Source organism: Astatotilapia calliptera, chromosome 15 (genome assembly GCF_900246225.1).
Source record: "Astatotilapia calliptera chromosome 15, fAstCal1.2, whole genome shotgun sequence".
NCBI lineage: Eukaryota > Metazoa > Chordata > Actinopteri > Cichliformes > Cichlidae > Astatotilapia > Astatotilapia calliptera.
Window position 1 is genome coordinate 18,656,500 of NC_039316.1, and position 26,020 is coordinate 18,682,519.

Sequence of the window (26,020 nt, forward strand, 5' to 3'; positions counted from 1 at the left end):
CGCCATCGGCCCCTCTGGCCAACACCAGTAGGCAAGTAGGGTAAAGTGCCCAAGGACACAACGACCCAGACAGAGAGCCCAGGGATCGAACCGGCGACCTTCCGGTTACAGATGCGATTCCCAATCCCCTGAGCCACGGTCGCCCTAATGTCTATGTTCTTCAATTGGCAAGCACATCAAGCATGACATGGTAGTGAAGCTTAATTTAGAATGTGATGTCTAGTTATGTGTGAATGAAGGGCCTTCAGAAGGTGTTTAATTTTGCTCCTGACAAATACTTATTGATATTAACTTCATAAAAACATACAGATGAACTCAAACTAATACAAATGGAGATAAAAGTAAAAAAATAAGCAAAAATAAAAGTAAAAATTCTAAACCATTACAACTAAAATCCACTCTGTGAACTAATTGAAATTAAACTGAATTAAAACTGAATCTTTTGCTCAGATTCAAAGCTTAAATAATGATATGCTTAAAACAAAGAGCATAATGGAATACAATAGAAGGCACAAACTCTCACATGATATCTAAAGAAGTCAGAGTTTAGGGGTAGTTTTTTAAACCTTATGTGATTGGCAGAAGGCTGATCATTACATCCAACAACAGATAAACCCTCCAAGTTCTCTCTCCACTCTCTAACCGATGTTGTTTAATAACTAAATAAAACTGGGAATTAAACAACACTTGGTACTGTCACGGCTGCCGAGGTGAGCCGTGTGGAGTTGGAAGAAGGACCCAAGATGCAGGCAGTGGATGAGATACCGGTGGTTTTATTTACAGAGGTGTAGTGGCAAACAAACAGTGGGGCATAACAAATAACTAAAGACACCTAAACTGGGAGAACTAAAAATAACAGACCTGAGAGCATATGACAACGGGATGAGAAGCAGAGAGACGCAGACGAGGAACATGACACCGTGGAACACAGGGTAACAGACTGACACAGCGTTACACAGATGAACCGGCAACAGGCAGGAGAACACACAGGGCTTAAATACACACACCAGTAATCAGGGGATGAGAGGCAGGAGGGCAACACAGCTGGGAGGAATCTGAGCTGACGGGACAGGGGAAACGTAAACTGAGCACACTCACATATGACACAGACCTTCACAATAAAACAGGAAACTCAGACACATGGAACCAGACAAGACATTGAACTAAACAGACAGATTCACAAACAGATGGGGTGACACCATAGACAGACAGATACAGACGCGGACTCAGAGGCAGACTGAATATAACACATAGAACTTCAACAATCATCATCAAGAAAATGATAACGAACAAAAAGCGCTGGGTCACCGACCCAGGACCATGACAGGTACAGCTGAAAATATTTAACAATATGTCACACATAATTGAGAATGAAACGCTGTGCTTTTTTTTTGTGATGCAATGATTTTGCTGGCGCTCATAAACAAGGATTTTGATTGGCAGTGCTTTTGCTGTCCTTGTTGGGACAATGATTAACACGTAAGTGAATTGCCCTATTTGTCCCCCCAACATGCTAAAAGAAGCCCAATAATATACCACAAGGTGTCTCTTTGAGTAAGTCGATGATGAACTGCTAGTTTTAGGGTCTCACCATGGGCCTGCACACAGCAGCTTTCATCCTGGGAGCCTTGATCTCCACTGGTAAGTAGTACAACTACTATAGGGCATGTAAAGAGGATTTTTCTTCTTATTTGTTCAGCTCTGTTTTCTTACATTTAAAAAAGCAAACAAGGTGTGTGTGTGTGTGTGTGGGGGGGGGGGGGGGGGGGTTGGCTTCTTTTTTTTAGCATTTAGTTTAAATGGTAATAATGGATGCGTTTCAAGTGCTAAATTCTTATAATGCAGAATACAACAATAACACTAACACTTTTCTTTTTTTTTACATTACATATGCTAGAAATAACTCAACAAAATAAGAAGCACAGAGACACATTTTTTCTCACAGTCTCAGGTCTAAATGGGTCATGACAGACCACATCAGCACATTCAAAGCTATACCTTTAGTCTAGATTTGAATAATTAATGGAATTTGATAAATGTAAGCTTACGTTAAAGTAATTTAGGATAATTCTGTGTAGTGTAGTTTATAAAGACCTAAAACAGTGTGTTGGATGATTTGGTAACCATGTTGGAGCCCGTATACTGGTTCCTTTTAGTCAGATGACGTAAAATGGATTGTTTGGCTACACGATTTCCCGATAAACCCTCTAATCAGCAACCTTGACTGACTGGACAAAACCTGCTTATTGACAAAGAATATATACTGTCTTTAAAAATGTAACATTTGGGTACATAACAAAAAGGACAGCGCTACAATATCTCCTCTGCTTTTAATAACTACTTTTACACACCGGCCTGTTGGGTTAAAACAAGTCGAAATTCTAATTACTTCCTTGAATATACATTGATATGCCTTCATATTGGATAACTGTTCAGTAAAATATTTTATTTACCTGCTGTCTTAACTTCTGTGCAAGGTGGCAAAGGAAAAAAAATCTTGATGGAAAAATAAGTCTTGACAGCATTTGTGTTTTGCTCTTATGAGAACTGCTAGACTTGTAATGAAATGTATCTAATAACAACAGATGAGAAATCCAACAGCACTCTTGATGTGGGAGTCTAAAAGTGTTTTATCTTGATCTAAAAAATAAGAATCTTTGAGCTTTTGAGGTGCTGGTTGTGATCCCTTCCACCCTTATGTTTCCCTGTGATACTGTTAATCCCCCAAATTTAGCAGTAGCAGATTTCTTAAAATATGTCCTGGAATTCCCTCCTGGATTGCCTAGACCTATACAAGATCAACAGGGCCCTAGGAGCCTTCATCAGGAACTCAATGGAAATGTAGAGGACAACACTAGAGGCCAACTACAAGCCCATAGCATAGGCCTGAACCCCCTCAGTGAGATCATTAACAAGACTGGCTCCGGATACCGACTACAGAATGGAGAAGTTGTCAGCCATCTCCTGTACATGGATGACATCAAGCTGTATGTCAAGAGCGAAAGAGACATCGATTCACTGATCCACACCACCAGGATATACAGCAATGACATCGGAATGTCAGTCGGAATGGAGAAGTGTAGTCGGATGATAACGAAGAGAGGGAAGGTAGTCAGAACTGAGGGGATCAAACTACCAGAAGGCAACTTTGCAGATTTAGAGGACAGTTACAAGTACCTGGGGATCCCGCAGGCAAATGGGAACCATGAAGAGGCCGCTAGGAAAACTGCAACCACCAAGTACCTGCAGAGAAGTCAGCTCAATGGTAAGAACAAGATCCGCGTGTTCACTGAATACCTTGAGCACCGAAACCCAAGAAAGAAGAGGAAGAGAAGGGACCATAATGGAAGGACAGGCTCTTGCACTGTATGTACCACCAGCAGATAGAGGAGGTGGCTGACATCCAGAAATCCTACCAGTGGCTGGACAAAGAAAGACAGCACAGAGGCACTAATCATGGCTACGGATGGGTACTGGTGTTCTGACATAAACGGTAGTAACCAGACCGACAAGCAACGCACATTTCGGTGCTTTATTTCGGTGCTTTTTTTCCAGTCCTAGAAACAGCTAAGATACTGCGCAGGACTCTCAAGCTCCCAGGCTCTGATGGAGGACCTGAGCTTGAAGGATAGACCGTCCACAGGGGCGAAGGGGGAATTTTTATATAAATATATATATTTCAGACAAAATTCCTCCATATTATAAAAAAACAAAGACAAAACTCACAAATATAAGGACACTTATTGCAATGTTCATAAAAACTTGAACTACAGTTGTGTCGTCATGTGTTATAACTGTCACAGCTCTTACTATTGAATTTCTTGACTCATTCAAACAGCACATAAATTTGTACATATAGTTCCTCAGTAAGGCACGAAAAGCTGGGACGTTACTCACGACAAACACTTGACTTGCAGATGTCCATCTTGGAAGTTTAAGGAAAATTTTAAATGCATCCTGAAAAGCCACCAGCGGTTTTTTTTTTCATTATGACTTTGATATAATTACACCACAAATGAGCCATAGGCACAATAGGCTTGAAAATGGCTCTTTTAACATGTAAAATTTAGGTGGCCTTATATTAGCTTGCATGTGCAACTTACAATGCTGGGGTTTCGCATCATCATCATCATCATCATCACAGAGATCATTTTTTAAGATATGACCTAAGTATTTCACTTTACTCCTCATATCCAATACTTGGTCTGCTAAATAAAAGATTAGAAAATTTAGCTTTTGGGTTCCCATTCATTTCCTATGGCAGTCACTTCTGACCAGGAAATACATGAAGTAATTGTTTTTTTTTGGATGTGACTGATTGCAGTTGGTGGCAATGACGTGGAGGGCTACTCCAAAACTGAAGGTGCATGGATTCTCTCACTGAACAAACGAACGTATTCAGTTAATACTGTGGCTGACTGTACCACCAAATGTAACACCGAAACATCTTTCACATGCAAGTAAGTTCACATCTCACATTACGTTCTGTGAATCAAAATGTTGCATGTATATACAAACGGTATGTATATACAAATAAAAATGTTTCCATTTATAGCTCCTAGTCCTGCCATTATCCATAGGGCCGCATTTTACCCTCCACATCTGCTCCAGTTGTTCCTTTAGCTCCTGGTAGTTTTCTGTTTCCTTGTGCTCGTTCTTCCTGATGTTGCTCTGCACTGGGATTGCCACATCTATCACAATTGTTCCTTATCATCATCTATCTTCAGCTGTTTTTGTCGATGCTCCATGATTCAAATTGTGGCTCTGACACTAACTAACCCATACACTCTTTCCTTTCTTTCTTTATTGTTCACACTGGGAATCTGATGACCAGTAAGGCTTATGTATCAATAAGTGGGATCTTATTCCTACCATTATGCCTTGTATAGTCCAGGCACTCTAATATGGATGTGTGAAGAATTGAATTGTAGGTTGTCAAGGTGGTGCTCAGCGTGGTCTGCGTAGTTGTAAAGTCCTGTGTTGCAGCTCTATAAACAAGGAGCTGATGCTTTTGCTGTCTGTTGTATTTCCAATGCCTTTCTGAGCTATTCTTGTGTATTGACGCATGTTTCTACTCAGTATAGTTGCTATGCCACAGCAACCTTCCATAGAAAGTTGCTGTGGTCTGGTCTTATTCTAAGTCCACCAGCCACTTGGTATTGGTGTGGTGTGACACCTCTTTCTCACAGATGTTCTTTCAGTATTGTTCAGTTGTTTACATCTGCAAGCATCTCCTCTGATGGGACTGTTAGCCAGGAGACTCGTGCGTTTGCTTGGGTGGCTACCTTAGTTACATATTTTCTCAATTCAGTAGATGCATCTGCCATTGCAGGTGGCTGGGCAACATTTAGTTAGGATTCACTGCTCTCTTCTACGAGGGTTAGCTAAATATTTCCATACTGCTCACTGCTGTTCCCATTGTACTTTAGACTCTTGATCTCAAGCTTTGATAATAGCTTCTCTTGATGTTATTAACCCTTTAAAACCAGTCGGAACAGGCACGCTCCGTTTTGCGTAACTATTTTTAAATCCCTGTAGAACCGGAACCGCGTAAGCTAGCGCAATAATTTTTTTGCATATGAAACCGGACGAGTTGTACTTACATCTTGTGCCATCAGCTTGTCGTAGGTCACGGTTTCCTTCCACATATAGCTTTGCAAAAATTGCTTAAAAAGCGCTTGCAGGAACAAAAACATAATATTCCAGAAACACGCTTTGCTGATCCGATCAGCTGTTCGTAACACTTCTCACATCGAAACAGACGTCAGCGCGAACGATCGCATGTCCGTAATTTCCTGCTCGAAACCGGAAGTGACGTCATTTTCGCGGAAAATTTAGTTTTTATTTGTAGGCCTTAAAAGCCTATACTGGAGTTATGTTTTATGCTTTTCTGAATAGTTTCTGGGATGCTTAGAACTCGAATTGCACTGCTGGAAATAGTTTATTTTGATGCACATGCTGTTTTCTTTGCAAATTTGCATCATAGGATTGTTTTTCGTTTTTCCTGCAGTATATAAAAATTGGTGTATCTCAAAAATAAAACTATGAAAACACTCAAAATAAATTTCCTGTTGTTGTAAACTATTTTTTGCAACTTTTTTGTATTTAAAGTTTTAAGCGATAAACCTCTTAAATTTCTTCAAGTAGAAATTTATGTAAAAAAAACAAAAACGATTTTCAATTTTTTTGGTTTATTGCACTTTTTTGCAATTAATGTAGTTACTATGGACTTAATGCATACATATTATTAAAATATGGGATATAACAGTTGTATTAATGTATAGCAACTTGTAATGCTCCCAAAAATGGCACTACAGCATGTAAAAATATAAAGTAAGCTCTGGCGGACCTGGTTCTATTGGAGGTCTTAAAGGGTTAAACTGAACAACTAGGTGCTTCTTGGTAACTGTGAATGTTGGCTTTCTCCTCATCTATAGTTCCCACATGAGCTGTATAATCCTGATGAGTACTTGATCATTAAGTGCAAGCCATTCTGGCTACCGAGGGAATTTACAGCAGTCATTATTACGGCTGTTTACATTCCCCCACAAACCGAGGCTGACTGGCCAATGATGGGACTGTACAGTGCGATTAGCAGCCAGAAAACCATGCACCCAGAGATGGCATTTATCACAACCGGGGACTTTAACAAAGAAAACCTGAAGAAAGTTTTACCAAAACTCCACCAACACATTTACTTCATAACACGAGGAGAGCGGCTGCTTGACCACTGTTACAACTCCTTCCTGGATGCGTACAAAGCCCTCCTACGCACCCCATTCGGCCAGTCGGGGTGTGTACTACTTTTTTTTTTAAAAATATATAACACCCAGCACGCCCCTGCGGGCGGTTTATCCTTCAAGCTCGGGTCCTCTACCAGAGGCCTGGGAGCTTGAGGGTCCTGCGCAGTATCTTAGCTGTTCCCAGGACTGCGCTCTTCTGGACAGAGATCTCCGATGTTGTTCCCGGGATCTGCTGGAGCCACTCGCCTAGCTTGGGAACGCCATAACCAAGTGGCCGGCATAGTGTACAGGAACATCTGTGCTGAGTACAACCTGGAAGTCCCGAGGTCAAAATGGGAGATGCCCCCAAGGGTGGTGGAGAATGACCGAGCTAAGATCCTGTGGGACTTCCAGATACAGACGGACAAAATGGTGGTGGCTAACCAACCGGACATAGTGGTGGTAGACAAACAGAAGAAGGCGGCCGTAGTGATCGATGTAGCGGTTCCGAATGACAGCAATATCAGGAAGAAGGAACACAAGAAGCTGGAGAAATACCAAGGGCTCAGAGAAGAGCTCGAGAGGATGTGGAGGGTGAAGGTAATGGTGGTCCCCGTGGTAATCGGAGCACTAGGTGCGGTGACTCCCAAGCTAGGCGAGTGGCTCCAGCAGATCCCGGGAACAACATCGGAAATCTCTGTCCAGAAGAGCGCAGTCCTGGGAACAGCTAAGATACTGCGCAGGACCCTCAAGCTCCCAGGCCTCTGGTAGAGGACCCGAGCTTGAAGGATAAACCGCCCGCAGGGGCGTGCTGGGTGTTTTTATATATATATATATAAAAACACCCAGCACGCCCACGCCCCTACGCAAGTAACCCCGGCGGAAGGGGCTACATGAATAGGATGAGGGACCTATATATATATATATATATATATATATATATATATATATATATATACATATATGCATGCATACATATACATATACATATATATATATATATATATCACAGCTAGAGATTGACGAGGTACAACACTAATTCTACGGCAAGGAGGAGTCAGGACGCCAGGTCAGGGGGGAGATATCATCACCCCCACCCGAGATTGGGTACATAGCCCCAAGTGCGATAGGAGAAGGATCGTTGAGTGCGAGAGGAACTGACCTGAAAAATAGGATCATGGCCAAGCTTGAAACCTGGATCCCCCGTAGCCGGTTACCAAGATTACGTAAAGTACCCTCAGAAGGTCTGCTAGATGATGTTAATCCAGCACTATGGACAATACCTACAACCACGATTACCGACACTAACAAGCTGATCTACAATACGGCAGCAGTGATCAGTGAGATGCTTGGCTACAAGTTGAACAGCTACAAGGGGCAGTACCCTCCATGGAGGAGGCTAGAGGGCAAGATCAAAGTAGCACGGAGGGAGGTTAGCAAACTAACGGAGTTGCAGAAAGGTGCGACAAAGAAGGTGCATAAGAAATACAGCAAGCTGTCCATACCTGAGGCCTTGGAAACTGCCAAGCAAAGACTCACAGCCTTGGCCAGCCGCTTGAGGAGGTACACCAGAGAGATAGAAGGCAGGAGAATAAACCAGCTGTTCTCCACAGAACCAGCAAAGGTGTACTCTCAGTGGCAAGGGAACAATAATAAGAAGAGAACAGCACCACCAAGGCTGGAGACGGAGCAATACTGGAAGAGCATATAGGAGAAGGACGCAACCCATAACGGCAATGCTCAGTGGCTAGTTGATCTGAGGGAAGACCACATCAACCTCCCTCAACAGGGTCCAGTAACCATCACAGTGGCAGATATCCAAGAAAGGGTCTCCAGTATGAAGAGTTGGACAGCACCAGGGCCCGACATGGTTCACGCTGTGGAGCAGGGAAATTATTTTACTGCTATTGTTAAATAATCATCATCATTACCATTGCATTAATAATATAATCTGCAGCATCGATATTGTATTCAGAGGTTTAAACAGTGTGTGTGTCTTTCAGAAAGACTAAGTTGCAGGAGTTGACCGGAAGTTGCAGAGAGTTTGCAGAAGTGAAAGCAGAGTCTAAGTTAATCTGAGGAGCAGGTTAGACGAGGCTATTTGAATTACTAGGTTATTCAAATTGTCTGTTATACTTTTATATTCTTTTACTAAGCTCTTAGTAGAGGTTCTTGATTAAAACATTTATTCAACATAGTACATGTAGTTTCAGTTAGGTTATTACACATAAGGATGAGCCTCTGGTCTGGTAAAAGGTCAGAAGTGCAACGGGTGAATTGAGAGAGCATTTGAGGACGACATAGACACACACACACTCAGTTAGAGAGAATCATTTATAGGTGGAAGTTTAATCATGTTTTGCTTGGGGTTGCAAAAGAGCAGTTTGTCGCAGAACTGCTGCTGAGGTGTCAAGATGACAAGAGAGCATCCGGCAGTGACAGGAAGTACCGGCCATGAAGATAGAAGACAACGTTCTTTTAAACTGTGTTAAAAGTCATTGTGGTTTTGATTTGACGTATGTATATATTCTGTCTGTGACGTATGAAGGGGCGTCATTAATTCAAACCCTGATGCTATAAAAATCTGTGTATGCTTTGATTAAGTCGAAGATTAATTCCTGTCTGCGTACAGTGGTCTTCCCACGCGTGTATTCATTAAAATCAATTGTTTGACCAAGATCTTCTGGACCTGGTTGTTTGTACTCTCCTTCCTCAATTATGTGAACCTTAACAACGCCTACTGGCTAAAGAAGCTGACTGCACTCCACGAGCGTCTGGCAGCACAAATGAACCAGCTGCTAGTTAACGAGAGACACCCGGAATGACTAACCGAAGGTCGGACGGTCCTGATCCCCAAGGACCCCAAGAAGGGACCGGTCCCCTCCAACTACCGACCAATAACCTGCCTCAGTACTACATGGAAGTAGGGCTGGGCAAAACGATTATTTTCCTAATCGATGAATCTAGCGATTAATTTTTCGATGCATTGATTAATCTAATGATTCATTTTTCAATCCCATTCGATTTCGATTTGATTCGATTAACGATTTTTTTCCCCATTATTTGACTTGTATAGCAATTTCACATTTACTAATTTATGTATATAAATGAAAAACACAAATTTATTCATTTGAAGACCTTTTAATAAAAAAGAAATTGTAAAATAAAGTTGTAGAGGTCGTACAATCAATACAATAGAGATAGCATTTAACAAGAAATGAAATGTGCAAACATATATAAAATTAAGGAAAAGTTAACAAAACATTTCAAATAAATAGCAACAATGGTGTCTTTAAACAAACAAAATGTAACATTCACTTTGCTTTCTGCCAAAAAGTGCTCTTCATTCACAAAACAAAATCCACAATAACATTGTACTACAATCTTCTGTTTTTAACAAAAAATTTAATGTTTCTAGTCATTAGATGGCATAACTTTGACCTATAAGATCAAGCTGGAGAAGCATTATGTATAAAAACAGCGTTCAAATAGGATGAAACACATTAAATTTGACAAATCAAGAGTTCATTGTCATTTTGCTTTTGCAAGCACTTTAACAATGTTGTAATAGTGTCCACGACGGCTACGTTTAGCAGGTGGTGCATTATCCTTGTTAACATTTCTCCTGCGGCCAATTCGCTGTCTCACATTTTTGTCTTTCGCCGATTCTGATAATCAGCCTGCATGCATTCCGACTCATTTTGCCAGCATGGGCCACAAACCAAAAAAACAATAACTTAAGGTTATGTATATAACCCCGGTTCTCTGAGTAGCATGAGTGAGTGTCTCACTATGGGAACGCCTCCTGCGTGACCTCATCAGAAGCTCAAATACCATTACGCCAGCCCTTACAGGCTGGCTAGGTGACGCCCATGTCAGGAGGGGCCAGTGCCTCCCTATATAATAGGCTGACATAGCGTCAGATGTCATTCAAAACAAGCCCACCACTTCCTCGCTTCCATAGCAAGGAGGGCGGTCTGGTGAGACACTCACTCATGCTACTCAGAGAACCGGGGTTATATACATAACCTTAAGTTCTCTTTCATAGCATTCGTTTCGTGTCTCACTATGGGAGAAATACTGACTCCCGGATTGCCAGACATGCCTGTTAAGAAGACAACTGTCCCCAACAGCACTTCACAGGGGATAGGCCCCCACCCGGGAAGAACCTGCACTGAGGACTGAATGTGCTAGGTTAGGTGCTGTCACATCTAACCTGTAAAACCTAGCAAATGTATGAGGTGAGGTCCAGCATGCAGCTGCACACACCTCCTGAATAGAAACTCCCCTAAAGAGAGCCCATGAGGTCGCCAGACCTCTAGTGGAATGCGCACGTAAGCCAGCAGGGGGCTGAAGGCCCCTGCTAGTATAGGCCAAGGCAATTGCTCCTACTATCCAATGGGAGAGGCGCTGTTTAGACACAGGCTTTCCCATATGTGGTTTAGCCCAGGACACGAACAGCTGGTCACTTTGTCTGACACTCTGGGTTCGGTCCATGTAAATGCGCAGAGCACGGACTGGACACAAGGTATGCAGCCGCTGTTGCTCCTCTGAGGAGAAAGGCGGTGGGCAAAAGGCCGGCAGTTCTTTAGGGGAACATGTGCCGACAACCTTCGGGACAAAGGCAGGGTGAGCCGCATACTGACCCTCGTATTATCCGAGGAGAACTGAATGCATGACTGATGCACTGAGAGAGCGTGTATCTCTCCCACACGTTTAGCAGAAGCTAAAGCAATTAAAAGAGCCGTCTTCAAGGACAGAAATTTCAACTCAACCTGTTCCAGGGGTTCAAATGGGCAACAGGAGAGCGCAGCCAATACTGTGGGAAGGTCCCACGATGGAGCCAATGGCCTAGACGTAGGCAATTTACGCCGTGCACCCTTCATGAAACGGCATATTAAGGGATGCTGGCCAACAGTCTTTCCCTCAAAACCAATATGGCAGGCTGAAATTGCTGCCAAATACACCTTGATGGTGGAGAAGGCTTTACCCGTATCAATCAGGGCCTGAAGAAATGACAGAATCACAGCCACAGAGCACTGAAAATGGATGGCCTGTGATTCTAAGCACCAGCTTTCAAACACACGCCACTTATGCTCATATAGCGTCCGAGTAGACGATGCTCTAGAACACTGAATAGTGTCGATAACACTATGAGGGAGCCCCACCGTGTTCAGGTTAAACCACTCACGGGCCAAGCCCACAGAGCCAGCCTCTCTGGGTGGGGGTGGAATATTTCCCCCCGTGCCTGAGACAGGAGGTCTCTGCGTAGTGGTAACAGCCAAGGTGGGCCGCACAGCTGCTGAAAAATCTCCACCAGCCAGTGTTTCCCTGGCCAGTGCCGGGCTATCAGGATCATATAGTGACTTCTCTCCCTCACTCTGGCCAGAGTTGGAGAAATGAGGGCCACTGGGGGAAAAGCATAGAGGAGGGTTCTCGGCCACTCGTGAGCTAGAGCATCCACCCCGAGTGGAGCTCTCTGATCGTTCAGCGAGTAAAACAGGGGACACTGAGCATTCTCCCTGGATGCATAAACATCCACGGTCGCCAGACCGAATCGCAGCCAGATCTGCTTCACCACCTCCGGGTGAAGCTTCCAGTCCCCATACAGCGGGTTGCCCCTGGAGAGAAGATCTGCTCCAAAGTTCAAGATCCCCGGCACGTGAGTTGCTCTCAGTGACAGCAAGTGAACACTGCTCCAGACTATCAGTCTGTGTGCCAGCGTGTGTAACTTGGGGGACCCCTGTATGAGAGCATTTGTGTGACAAGTTGCTCCCTGGCGGGTTGGGGCTGCCACCAGCCAATCGTCGATGTACGTGGCCACCCGAATGCCCTTTTTCCTGAGCGGGGCCACTGCTGCCTCGGTGCATTTCACAAACACCCTTGGGCTCAGTGAGAGACCAAAAGGCAGGACTACAAACTCGTATGCCATCCCCTGGAAAGCAAATCTCAGATACTTTCGGTGTGGGGGATATATGGGGATGTGGAAATAAGCATCCCTCAGGTCGATTGATGTGAACCAGTCGCCCGCTCGTACAAACCGTAGCAGCGAGGCGTGCGTCAACATCCTGAACTTGTATGTCCTCAAATGCCGGTTCAGGGCACGGAGATCCAGAATGGCTCTCATCCCCCTCCCCCCTTTCTTTGGCACAAGGAAATACCTCGAATAAAATCCGCTGTGCATTTCCTCGGGAGGGACAATTCTTATAGCTCCTTTGTCTCTCAAGGTGGAAATTTCCTCCAGGAGAAAACTGGCAGACTCGCCCGGAGCACGAGAGTAAACAATTTCTTTGAATTGTGGTGGAGCGACACTGAATTGCAGCCTGTAGCCCTTTTTCAATGTCCTCAGCACCCATGCTGACTGAGTGCAGGTGGCCCAGTTCTTCATGTGGAGAGACAGAGGGCTCACTGGCCACTCCACCGAATATGGCGTTTTGGCGCCCCCTTGTGGTCGCAGCGCGAAACATACGCCATTTCGGCGTCCCGTCACCTCTGTCACAGGCGAGCGAGGTGACGGGCCCATCTGCATCATCACAGCCGTGGAAACGCGAGTCTCCACGGGCTGCGTTATGGCAGACAGTGCTCCGTTTTTCAGCATGTTTGATTTTCTCATGTGTTTTGCAACACTCGACAGCGCCCTCGGCAAACTGCCTGGATGCGCGTGTCGGGGCTTTTTTAATACAGAATGCATGAGAGAAGTGCTCGTGAAACAACACTGCGAACTTTGGCTCGCTTTCCCTCTGGCGGGTCCGGTGACAGGAACACCGGCCCGAGTCAAGCACTCTGTGTGGAACATGTCCCGTTGAACTTGCTCTGGAACGGAGCTGGGAGGCGGGAGGGTGGCCCATGAAAGGGGGAAACTGGGTTCGCTCCCGCCTAGAGGAGAGGCTGTCAGGCCGGCCGCTTCTTCCTCCTCACGATCGCGGCAGCGGGGGGAGGAGGAGGGGCCGCTTGAGGTCTGGCCTGGGGAGACTGCTTCCAAGTCTATGGATTCTTAGGGGCCCCGGCAGCCTGGGGGGCTGCTTGCGTCTTAGGCACTTTGGGAATCCTGAAAGCGGGGACCGGGCGAGACGCTGCCTGCGCGAATGACTGGCGCTGCTGGGGTGGCGTGCTGGGCCCTCCTCGGCAGGCAGAGTTTCAGAGCTTCATCATCTCTCTTTTTCTCCTCACATCTCTTCTGCATGGATGTAACAGCCGCACCGAAGAGACCGTGAGGGACGACAGGGGTGTCGAGGAGTTCCTCTTTTTCCTTAGTCGTCAGGTTGGTGAGCCCGAGCCAGCGTGCTCGCTCCTGAAGAACCATGAGGCCCATGGCTCTCCCAGTAGCCTGTATGGCTACCTTGTAGAGGCGGAGGACGTGTTCAGTTATAACGCAGATTTCTTCGCACACTGTGGTATCTGTGTTAGCTGTCATGTCCTCTTCTAGCTCAGCTTGGTAAGCCATTAGCATAGAAGAGGCATTGTGGGCTCTTACTGACAGAGTCACTGCCTTGTAGCACTTATCTGTAAGGCTAGACTGGAAGCGGTCTGCTTTGGAGGGGAGAGATGGGGCCGATGAGGACAGAGACGTCTTCGGGTGAAGATGGCTCGCCACCAACGGCTCCACTTGTGGCATTCGGCGGAGGCCGATAGACTCCATCCCCTCACAATCCAGCAGGGAGCTCCCCACGATGGGGTGTTTCTCGCTGCAAGGTTTTGCTTTCCACGTCACCGCTATCTCATCGAGTAGCTCAGGGAAAACAGGCAACACATGCTTCCCCGTCTTTTTCGCCTTCGGCAATTTCTTACCGTCAAAACGAGACTTTACAACCTCTGTTTGTATGGCGGGCCACGGGATGTTGAGCCTAGCGGCTGCGCGCTTGCATGTCCTGCATGTCGAGATCCAGGGGAGACGGCGGTGTCGGTTTTTCAACCTCGCCGGTAGCCGAGGGCTTTGCAGCCCAGCTGATGCTAGCCAAGGAGGTGGAATCTTCCTCCTCGCCGTCGTCAGACAGCAGGAGCTCCGAGTCAGCCGATTCATCTCTGTCCTCGTTAGCATCTCCTCCCCAGGTGACTCCAGCATCGCGGAAAAACACACGATCTCCGTGTGCCTCCAGCGACGGGAAAGCGGTCGCGATGGGCTGAGGGTCTGCCTCTGCCCAGCTCGGCCCTGGCGTTGCGGCCAAATCATCGGGCATCTCAGTTTCTCCTTGCGCCGCAGCAGCCTCACACAGCAAAGGGTCGCCAACCGACAGGTTAGCCTGGCGAGCTAACCTGCGGCGGAGTAGTTTGCGTGGGAAAGCCGCGCAGTGGATACAGTCGTGTGCAGGTGTCAGGGCAGCCTGAGCGTGAGATAAACCCAGGCATGCCGCACACACGGGGTGTGTATCCCAGGCAGAAATCTTCTTGCCGCAAGGACAAAGTTTTGCAACTTCGTTGGCCGTTGTAGCCATGGTTAGCTAGAGGGTTGCGCACGTTAGCGAGACTGACACTGAGTGCGGAGAATATTGCTATTCCTCGCTAACGTGGGTTGAAAGGTGTTGTTACTTTTCTACAGGTATTGCTGCCTAATGTGTAAAACCGCTAGCGTCGAAGGGTATTGCTACCTGATGGTGAAGCTAGGGGTACCTTTATTAGCAAAGTGTTGCTACTTCGCTTTCGGAAAGTATTGCTACTTCCCTGGGTGAAAGTATTGCTACTTGGCACCAGCACTAGCTACAGAACAGTATTGCTACTGCTTGTATGCTAGTGGACAACTGAACAGCTGGGAACAAAGCGCCCGGCGACCGAGTTGTTCACTCGAATCTGTGGACAGTTTAGCTTTAGCACCCAATAGCACAGTTGTCTACAGGCTTCTGTGAGAAGCGAGAAGAGGTTTTTGAATGACATCTGACGCTATGTCAGCCTATTATATAGGGAGGCACTGGCCCCTCCTGACATGGGCGTCACCTAGCCAGCCTGTAAGGGCTGGCGTAATGGTATTTGAGCTTCTGATGAGGTCACGCAGGAGGCGTTCCCATAGTGAGACACGAAACGAATGCTATGAAAGAAAACAACTAAACAGCAGCTGCTATATGTTACTGCTAAGCAGCTTAAATGAGTTTTGCATTTACGGAGGTTGGGTGTTTATCTCTGTGTCTATAAGTGAGTGTACGTCTACGTGGGGGGGTGTCTGGATGAATTAACGGGTAAAAACTAGCGTTAGTAAAAAAGTTGAAAACTTACGGTGGTTTGTCCTTTGCAGAAGCTGCTCCTGGATGCAGTCGTTTGAGGTGCTGGTGCATAGCCGTCGTGCTTTTATGATAGGCCATTTCCACCTCACAAAGCCGGCAAACGACTGAATCACTTCCTTTTCTGTTAAAATATCCCCATACTGTAGAACTGCGTGTTCAGGTGGAGTGATTTAAGTTGACTGCAACTGCCTCACTCATGATTCCGCTACTCGCTGCCGCCATGTCTTTTTTTGAAAGTCACGACGCATCGACGCAGATTTTTTTACGTCGACGTATTTTTTGCGTCGACGTAATCGATTACGTCGACGCGTTGTCCCAGCCCTACATGGAAGCTCCTGTCAGGCATCATATCGGCTAAGATGAACAGGCACATGGGTCAATACATGAGCGGGACACAGAAAGGAATTGGCAAGAATACCAGAGGTGCAAAACACCAACTACTGGTAGACAGAACAGTCAGCCGAGACTGCAAGACCAGACTGACCAACCTGTGCACTGCCTGGATTGATTACAAGAAGGCCTATGACTCAATGCCCCACAGCTGGATACTGGAATGCCTAGAATTGTACAAGATCAATGGGACCCTAAGAGCCTTCATCAGGAACTCAATGGGGATGTGGCGTACAACATTAGAGGCCAACTCCAAGCCCATAGCACAAGTCACCATCAAGTGCGGGATCTACCAAGGAGATGCTCTGTCCCCACTGCTGTTCTGCATAGGCCTGAACCCCCTCAGTGAGATCATTAACAAGACTGGCTACGGATACCGACTACGGAACGGAGCAGTTTTCAGCCACCTCCTGTACATGGATGACATCAAGCTGTATGCCAAGAGTGAACAAGACATCGATTCACTGATCCACACTACCAGGCTATACAGCAATGACATTGGAATGTCGTTCGGACTGGAGAAGTGTAGTCGGATGGTAACAAAGAGAGGGAAGGTAGTCAGAACTGAGGGGATTGAACTACCAGAAGGCAGTACCTGCAGAGGGTCAGGCAAGTCCTGAGGAGTCAGCTGAATGGTAAGAACAAGATCTGGGCCATCAACACGTACGCCCTGCCCGTGATCAGGTACCCTGCTGGGGTAATAGGCTGGCCAAAGGAGGAGATAGAAGCCACTGACATAAAGACAAGAAAGCTCCTTACCATGCATGGAGAGTTTCACCCCAAGTCCAGCACCCTGAGGCTGTATGCTAAGCGGAAGGAAGGGGGCCGGGGACTGGTGAGTGTCAGCATCACAGTCCAGGATGAGACAACGAACATCCAAGAATACATTGGGAAGATGGCCCCAACTGACTGAGTGCTCAGTGAATACCTCAGGCAGCAGAAACCCAAGAAAGAGGAGGGAGACGAGGAACCATCATGGAAGGACAGGCCCCTGCACGGTATGTACCACCGGCAGATAGAGGAGGTGGCTGATATCCAGAAATCCTACCAGTGGCTGGACAAAGCTGGACTGAAAGACAGCACAGAGGCACTAATCATGGCAGCACAAGAACAAGCTCTGAGGACAAGATCCATAGAGGCTGGGGTCTATCACACCAGGCAAGACCCCAGGTGCAGGCTGTGTAAAGATGCCCCAGAGACAATCCAGCACATAACAGCAGGGTGAAAGATGCTAGCAGGCAAGGCATACATGGAACGCCATAACCAAGTGGCCGGCATAGTGTACAGGAACATCTGTGCCAAGTATAACCTGGAAGTCCCGAGGTCAAAATGGGAGATGCCCCCAAGGGTGGTGGAGAATGACCGAGCTAAGATCCTGTGGGACTTCCAGATACAGACGGACAAAATGGTGGTGGCTAACCAACCGGACATAGTGGTGGTAGACAAACAGAAGAAGACGGCCGTAGTGATCGATGTAGCGGTTCCGAATGACAGCAATATCAGGAAGAAGGAACACGAGAAGCTGGAGAAATACCAAGGGCTCAGAGAAGAGCTCGAGAGGATGTGGAGGGTGAAGGTAATGGTGGTGCCCGTGGTAATCGGAGCACTAGGTGCGGTGACTCCCAAGCTAGGCGAGTGGCTCCAGCAGACCCCGGGAATAACATCGGAGATCTCTGTCCAGAAGAGCGCAGTCCTGGGAACAGCTAAGATACTGCGCAGGACTCTCAAGCTCCCAGGCCTCTGGTAGAGGACCCGAGCTTGAAGGATAAACTGCCCGCAGGGGCGTGCTGGGTGTTTTTATATATATATATATTAGGGGTACAACGATACACAAAATTCACGGTTCGGTTCGATACTTTGGTGACACGGTTCGATATTTTTTCGATACAAAAAAATGTTCATGCCTTTTTAATTTATCATTTATTACAATTATAAATATATATTTTAACTCAAAAGTACAGTTTTCAAATTTAATGTTGCCGAAACAACAAAATAAAAAAAATAAATCTATCTGATCGAGGAATCACTCATCTTTGGAAAAAAGAGTTTATTACAGAGAAATGGCTCTTTCCAAAATAAAAGCTATACTATACGCTTCTTCTGGGCTATATTCTCAGCAGCATATTAAACATATCAGGTCCCCATAAGGAGAATCATGTGCTAACGGCTGTCTAAATGATAAAGTTTGTAGCATGCGTGCTTGTTGTTTTTGTCTGCTTCTACTTGTCTTTGCACTAGGATGATGTCAGCATAAATGTGCAGTCGTTGTGTTCATTGTCCATTCGTTGTGATCCCACTAGTGCTGTCAGTGTTAATCTCGTTAAAATTACATTAACGCCATAACGCGGCAAATCTCTGTTAACGAGTTACCGCGGATCGCCCCGTGCTTGGGGCTGGACGGCGTCAACACGTTAACAAGCTAACTGCGCTAACGCACTACTTCCCACCAATGTAATTGAGCATTGCGTGGCACATCCAACATACTGTTTTACTTTTGTCCATCAGGGTCATGCTTCACATGAAAACCAAGATAGTTCCAAACGCCAGATCTGAATGAGGGTGGGGGAGGTTCAATTTCAGGTAGCGTTGAGGGAGTTGCCATGTTGCAACGAGCTTTGCTTCTGTCTTGCTAGCTTGCGCTGCGCTCAGTGGATCTGCACTCGACAGTGCAGCCTAGGCGGAGTAGTCGAACGCAGATCCACTGAGCGCTCAACACAGACAGCATCGTCAGAAAAAAAGTTGATAAAATAAATAAAAAATGTTGTATTTTTCGATACATATGCGTACCGAGCACTGTACTGTACTGTAAGCACCGTATCGAACGGTTCAATATCGATACTAGTATTGTTGCACCCCTAATACATACACACACACACACACACACACACACACACATATATATATATATATATATATATATATATATATATATAAATAAATAAATATATATATATATATATATATATATATATATATATATATATATATACACACACCCAGCACGCCCCTGCGGGCGGTTTATCCTTCAAGCTCGGGTCCTCTACCAGAGGCCTGGGAGCTTGAGGGTCCTGCGCAGTATCTTAGCTGTTCCCAGGACTGCGCTCTTCTGGACAGAGATCTCCGATGTTATTCCCGGGATCTGCTGGAGCCACTCGCCTAGCTTGGGAGTCACCGCACCTAGTGCTCCGATTACCACGGGGACCACCGTTACCTTCACCCTCCACATCCTCTCGAGCTCTTCTCTGAGCCCTTGGTATTTCTCCAGCTTCTCGTGTTCCTTCTTCCTGATATTGCTGTCATTCGGAACCGCTACATCGATCACTACGGCCGTCTTCTTCTGTTTGTCTACCACCACTATGTCCGGTTGGTTAGCCACCACCATTTTGTCCGTCTGTATCTGGAAGTCCCACAGGATCTTAGCTCGGTCATTCTCCACCACCCTTGGGGGCATCTCCCATTTTGACCTCGGGACTTCCAGGTTATACTCGGCACAGATGTTCCTGTACACTATGCCGGCCACTTGGTTATGGCGTTCCATGTATGCCTTGCCTGCTAGCATCTTGCACCCTATATATATATATATATATATATATATATATATATATATATATATATATATATATATATATATATGTGTGTGGTATAAATATTAATTAATGTGCATACATTCTTATATTTATACATATATTTATTCTCATAATTTTCACATTCCTGTTATATTTGGCTTGCATCCTCTCTCTTGTATTTTGCACACTACTGTTGTTTGTTAAACTTGCACACATGTGTTATAACAATAAAAGTGATTTGATTTTATCTCTTTTAGTGGGTTAGCTGGCATAGTAGCTTTCTATTAATACCAAATTATCAACCCTTGTCCATGTATGCGTTGTTCCATTGGCCACCTCAAAACCTAATGTGTAGATAACTTAGATTTGTATAGCACCTTTCAAGAAAGGAATCAACAATTTTTTAATTTTTCTTTTCTTTTTTTTTTTACACACAGGTCTTTTATCTATAATGAAAAGGACCAAGCGTGTTGGACAGCAGCGGTAAACTCCAAAACAGACAGTGTCTTTCGCAGAAGCACCATAGCTTTATATGAAAGAAATGGTAACGATCCTCATTTTTCTCTATGAATAATACAAACACTAAAGCCTATGTTTTCATGCTGTCCTTTCTGTCGGCTACAGTGGCCAGTCTTTTCTAGTTTACATGTTTTTTGTTTCCAATGTTTTTTGTTGACATTGTAGTTAATGTTTAGCATATGTGTCATGATGAGTGAGGTACTGTGTCTATAAACAGCTTAATTTAGTTTTGTAAAACATCACAGAACTCGGATCAGATAAATTATTTACTATAGGAAATGTGTGATAAACATCAATAAATCTATTTCTAGTCTTTTCTTTCCTTTTCTTTTAGCATATCTTCTGGAGTGTTTAAATGGAATAGGAAGAGATTACAGGGGAACAAAGTCCAGAACAAACTCAGGAAAGATCTGTCAAAGATGGGACTCAAGCTACCCACACAGGCCAAAGTATGTGTTTGCATTTGATTTTGCATCATCATTTCATATCCTTTTATGTCTTAGTGAAAGTTTTTCGAAATGTTTCTGCTGCAGTTTCAAGCCGCAGAGCCACCCACAAGCAGAGCTTTACTCCAACTTCTGCAGAAACCCTGATGGGGACAGCAATGGACCGTGGTGTTACACTACTGATCCTAACACCCGCTGGGAGTACTGCAACGTACCCAGCTGCTTTGGTAAGTTATAATGCATGGCCATGATATTTGAGATAAATCAGTGTTTTCCTTCACAGAGGAATGGCTGGTCTGAAATAATGAGAATTACAGAGGAAAAATCTCCACCACTGAAAACAGCTTCACCTGAAAGTTAAACACTGCTGTAATTTAATTTAGTTTCATAAAACATCACAGAACTCGCACCGGATAAATAATTTATATTATGAAATTTGTGATAAACATCAATAAATCTATTTCTAGTGATTTTCTTTTCTTTTCTTTTCTAGCATATCTTCTGGAGTGTGTAAATGGAATAGGAAGAGATTACAGAGGAACAAAGTCCAGAACAAACTCAGGAAAGATCTGTCAAAGATGGGACTCAAGCTACCCACACAGGCCAAAGTATGTGTTTGCATTTGATTTTACATCATCACTTCATATCCTTTTATGCCTTTGTTAAAACGTTTCATAATGTTTCTGCTGCAGTTTCATGCCGCAGAGCCACCCACAAGCAGATCTAGAGTCCAACTTCTGCAGAAACCCTGATGGGGACAGAAATGGACCGTGGTGTTACACTACTGATGCTAACACCCGCTGGGAGCACTGCAACGTACCCAGCTGCTTTGGTAAGATTCATACATGTTATTGTGTTTGTTTTGTTTTGTTCAGCTGACATACATGTCTAATTGTCCTCTAGCAGCCATTTCTCTTTCAACAATTGCCATTTGGTTTGGTATTTAATGTAGCTAATATGTGAAATATAGGCACTACACAATGTTCTGAAAAACTGAACTTAAAAGGCTGCAAGGCCAGATACCACTGGGTAATCTGGGCGTTGGCATCCTTCATGCAGTGGAGCCACTGCAGCAGGGCATGGTCTGAGCAGAGGGTGAATGGGCATCCCGGGAGCTGGTAATGAAGGGAGTCAACCGCCCACCCGATCGCTAGGCACTCCCTTCCCACAGTGCTGTACCAGGTTTCTCGGTCCATTAGCTTCCAGCTGATGTACCAACCGGTCGGTCGACTCCCCCGACCTGCTGGGACAAAACGGCCCCCAGCCCTCTGTTTGAGGCATCTGTCTGCAGGAGAAAAGGGAGAGAGAAATTAAGTGTGTATAGCAGCAGCTCCCCACAGAGAGCCTGTTTCACCCACACAAACGCTGCCTGGCACTGCCCTGTCCACTGGACCAGATCTGAGGCACTCTTTCGATCAAGGGGCTGGTCAGGTCCGCAAACCCTGGCACAAATTGGCCATAATAGCCGGCCAGCCCCAGGAACCGTCTCACCTCCATTTTGGTCTAGGGGCGCAGGCAGGATGCAATCGCTGCTGTCTTCTCCACCTGAGGACGAACCTGCCCGCCCCCCAAGTGGTACCCCACATACTTTTACCTCCTTCTGTCCAACCGCACTCTTCTTCGGGTTGGCTGTGAGCCCCGCATGTCTCAGGAACTCCAGGACCGCGGCCACCCGCTGCACATGCTTCGTCCAGGTGTCCCTGAAGATGATAACATCATCCAAGTGGGCGGCAGCATTTGCAGTGTGTGGTCTCAGCACCCAGTCCATGAGGAGCTGGAAGGTACTGGTACAACCCGTATGGAGTAGAGAAAGCCGTCTTTTCCCTGGACTCTCCAGAAAAGGGAATTTGCCAGTAGCCCTCAGTCAAATCCAGCGTCGTGAAACAGGAGCTCGTCGACCCGGGGCATGGGGTAAGCATCAAACTGTGACACCTCATTCACCTTGCGATAGTCAACACAGAACCATATAGACCCATCTTTTGTCACCACAAGAACGATGGGGCTATATCATAATTCTTCTATTACTCCCAGCTTTAGCATCTAAGCCAATTACCTCTGAACAATTTTTATGTTCGGGTAGCCTGTAGGGCCATGAACACACCATATGCCAGGCTGCACCAGGCTGTTGCAATGCAGCATCAACTGCTCTCTGGGCCTGTGTGAGATAGTTATCACAATGAAGGGAGGCAGGAGTAGTGGAATTTGGTACCTCCGGCCTCAACTCATCTCTTTCCTTAACCAGGCTCACCGGAGAAGCGGTTTTAGCAGTCCAGCACGTACTGAATTTCATTTTTTGCGGGGCTCGGACTTTTCTCCTGCCTGCGGCTTCCTGCCGTACAGTAATTCAAAGGTAAAAAATCCCGTGGAGGCCTGGGGAACTCCCCGCACTGCAAACAACAGAGGGTCTAACTAGCGATCCCAATTGTGTTCAACCTCATGAATGAACTTACGAATCATGGACTTCAAAGTCTTATTCAGCCGCTCCACGTCAGTCTGAGGGTGGTAGATGCTGGTCCAAACGGATTTAATGCCCTGTAATTCATACAGCTCTTTGAGTATGCGAGACAAGAACGACGTGCCCTGGTCAGTCAGTATTTCTTTCGGAATACCAACTCGGGAGATGACCTGAAACAGTGCCTGAGCCAGGCTCTTTACAGAAATGGTGCGCAGCGGCACTGCTTCCGGGTATCACGTTTCATAGTCCACCAGAGATAATACAAAGTGATAGCCGCGTGCACTCTGGTGGAATGGCCCAATGAGGTCCACACCAATGCGTTCGAATGGGACCTCCATTAAGGGTAATGGATGCAAAAGCGCTTTTGGAACGGCTGGCTGGCTCACCATCTGGCAATCCGGGCATGACACGCACCATCGGCGCACGTCTGCCCAGCCAATAAAATCGGGCCATTACTTGTTCCTGAGTTTTCTTGCATCCCATGTGCCCTGCCATGGGGTTGCAATAAGCCGCCCGGGAAATCATTTTCAGCCGGCTCCGTGGCACCAACAACTGGGTGTGTATTTCGTTAGTGTGAGTGTCGCAACTCACTCAATACAGCCTACTGTTCTGCAATTGGAAGTGCGGGTAAGTCTGCATAGCTTCAGGGCACACCAGGTGACCATCAATATCTATCACTTGGTCATAGGCTGAGTGTAGGGTGTCATCACAAGACTGCTCCAGTGGAAAATCTTCCATAGGGCGTGACACAGAAGACAGAAGGACCTCCGTAGAAGGACCCACTTCTTCTTCCCCACAAAAGTCAGCATCGGACGACCCCGCGTCACCACTGAGCACCATGCAGACATTACACGCATCTACCAGTCATAATCGCATCCCCATGTACTGCTCCAACAAGCTATGAAACCCCAGCCAATTTGTACCCAAAATCAGGGGACGCGACAGGCGCGGGCTAACCGCAGCCTTTCCCCTATGCATTTTGCCCCGGAATTTTAGCAGCAGCGGTACTATGGAATACCTGTGAACATCCCCATGCACACATTTTACCTCCACCCACTCCGCCTCCAACAATGAGCCGGGGCAAACCAAGCTTCAGTGGACGAGGGTCTGGGTGCAGCCCCCAAGGCCGGAGCCCCAGCGAAGCGGAACACCTGGCCCACCTCCATCAACGGACACTCCCGCCGTAGGTGCCCCAGCCACCCGCACTTTCAGCACTCTGGCCCCAGGGTCTGTTCAGCCGCCCATGGCTCAGAGGCGGCGACGAACATTTCTGGGTCTCTGGCAGGAAGCAGGGGTGCAAACAGGTTCTTGGGGCTCCACACCGGTGCTCACTCCGTCCTGTCCATGCTGAGGTCCCTTCTTCAATGTCGCCGGCATCCTGTAGGCTGGCTGCTCAGATGCGTGTACTCCTGGCCAGTGGCCAGATGGTCCTCCACCAGTTTGACTGCCACGTTCTGATCGATGGGGCTGTGGTAGCGATCCCAATGTGTGGTGGCGTCGGGCAACCCCTTCACAAATTGCTCCATGACCACCAAGTCCAGCATACGGGCGTCTTCCTACATGCGCCCTGGACACAGCCACCTCGCCTCGTCTTCGAGCTGCCTTGCCCATGCTATCAGCCGCTCCCCTCCCGGCATCTGACCAGCGTGGAACTGCTGCCGGTAATCCTCCGGGGAAAGACCAAGGTGATCCAATTCCGCCTGACAGACATCTTAATACACTCCATGGGACGCCGGAGGCAGGCTCAGGGCAGCTGTCTGGGCTTCACCCGACAACAGAGGCAACAGCCGTGGTGCCCACTCTTCCTCCGGACAGCAGCACCCCAGCATTGTGGCGTGAAAAGTCTCTATAAATACCAACGGTAGAATTGAGATCACGATTCTCTCACGATTTTCTTTTCCAGTATAAATATTTATTGCACTTATTAACTGCACATCAACTTCGTAACAGTTGAGACTGAACATAAAAACAATAAATAAACATAAAAACAACAAATGTCTCACGTTTTGTTGTTGCTGCAAAATGTTGTACTGCTTGAAATTCCGTCTCCACCGTTGCTCGACACTGCGTGTATAGAGCAGGTAGTGCAACAATAGAAAAAATAGTTGCGGGACGGCACTGTGTAGCATTTGTCTAGGGTGTTGATCATTTTCCTAAATCCCTCATTTTGCACAGTGTTGATGGGAGCCATATCTTTAGTCAGGTTATAAGTGATAGCCTCCGTAATTTCTTTGTGCCTGCGGGAGTTCGACGTGTATAGGGAAGCGCTGTATAAGGTTCCCGTTATTGATGTTTGGGTGGTTGACCGGGACGGATTTTCTACTGTCACTTTCTCATCATCCCTGACGTGCTCTCCGTTGTTTTTTTCCCTGCTAATTTTAGCATCACACGGCACAGCTTCTGTATCACGTGGTATAAGGCTCCGCCCTTGTCATTTGTTGAGCAGGAAGAGAGAGCGCTTGTTTTCATGCAGATTACGTCCTGGACCAAAATGCGGTACAATCGTCGTCGTCGTCTTTTTAAAAAAATCTTTTAAATCGTTGTCATTTGGAAATGAGATCGCACATAAGTATGAATCGAGAACGCGATTTTCTAATGATTAATCGTGCAGCCCTAACCAACGGTACCATCCGGTGAAGTGCCACTGACAGCGTGGGGGCGGGGGGGATGACACGCTGGCACAGCTGCAGCCCCCATCAGCCGCTCCAGT

The 26,020-nt window shown here is 46.3% G+C and overlaps 1 protein-coding gene across 5 annotated transcripts in view; it reads left to right on the top strand.

Moving 5' to 3' along the window:
• Positions 1-1,187: 1,187 nt before the first annotated feature.
• LOC113006846 (plasminogen-like) overlaps positions 1,188-26,020 on the top strand; it is an 88,348-nt gene continuing 63,515 nt past the window's right edge. The window contains exons 1-7 of one of the 5 annotated variants that reach the window (XM_026143051.1): positions 1,188-1,327; positions 4,325-4,460; positions 20,328-20,434; positions 20,744-20,858; positions 20,943-21,082; positions 21,349-21,463; positions 21,548-21,687. In XM_026143051.1, the coding sequence (XP_025998836.1) occupies positions 1,321-1,327; positions 4,325-4,460; positions 20,328-20,434; positions 20,744-20,858; positions 20,943-21,082; positions 21,349-21,463; positions 21,548-21,687 (760 nt within the window). In that variant the 5' untranslated portion in view covers positions 1,188-1,320. Of the gene's footprint in view, positions 1,328-1,529; positions 1,642-4,324; positions 4,461-20,327; positions 20,435-20,743; positions 20,859-20,942; positions 21,083-21,348; positions 21,464-21,547; positions 21,688-26,020 lie in introns of those variants that run through there. The other 4 variants (XM_026143050.1, XM_026143049.1, XM_026143054.1 and 1 more) reach the window with 4 other exon arrangements.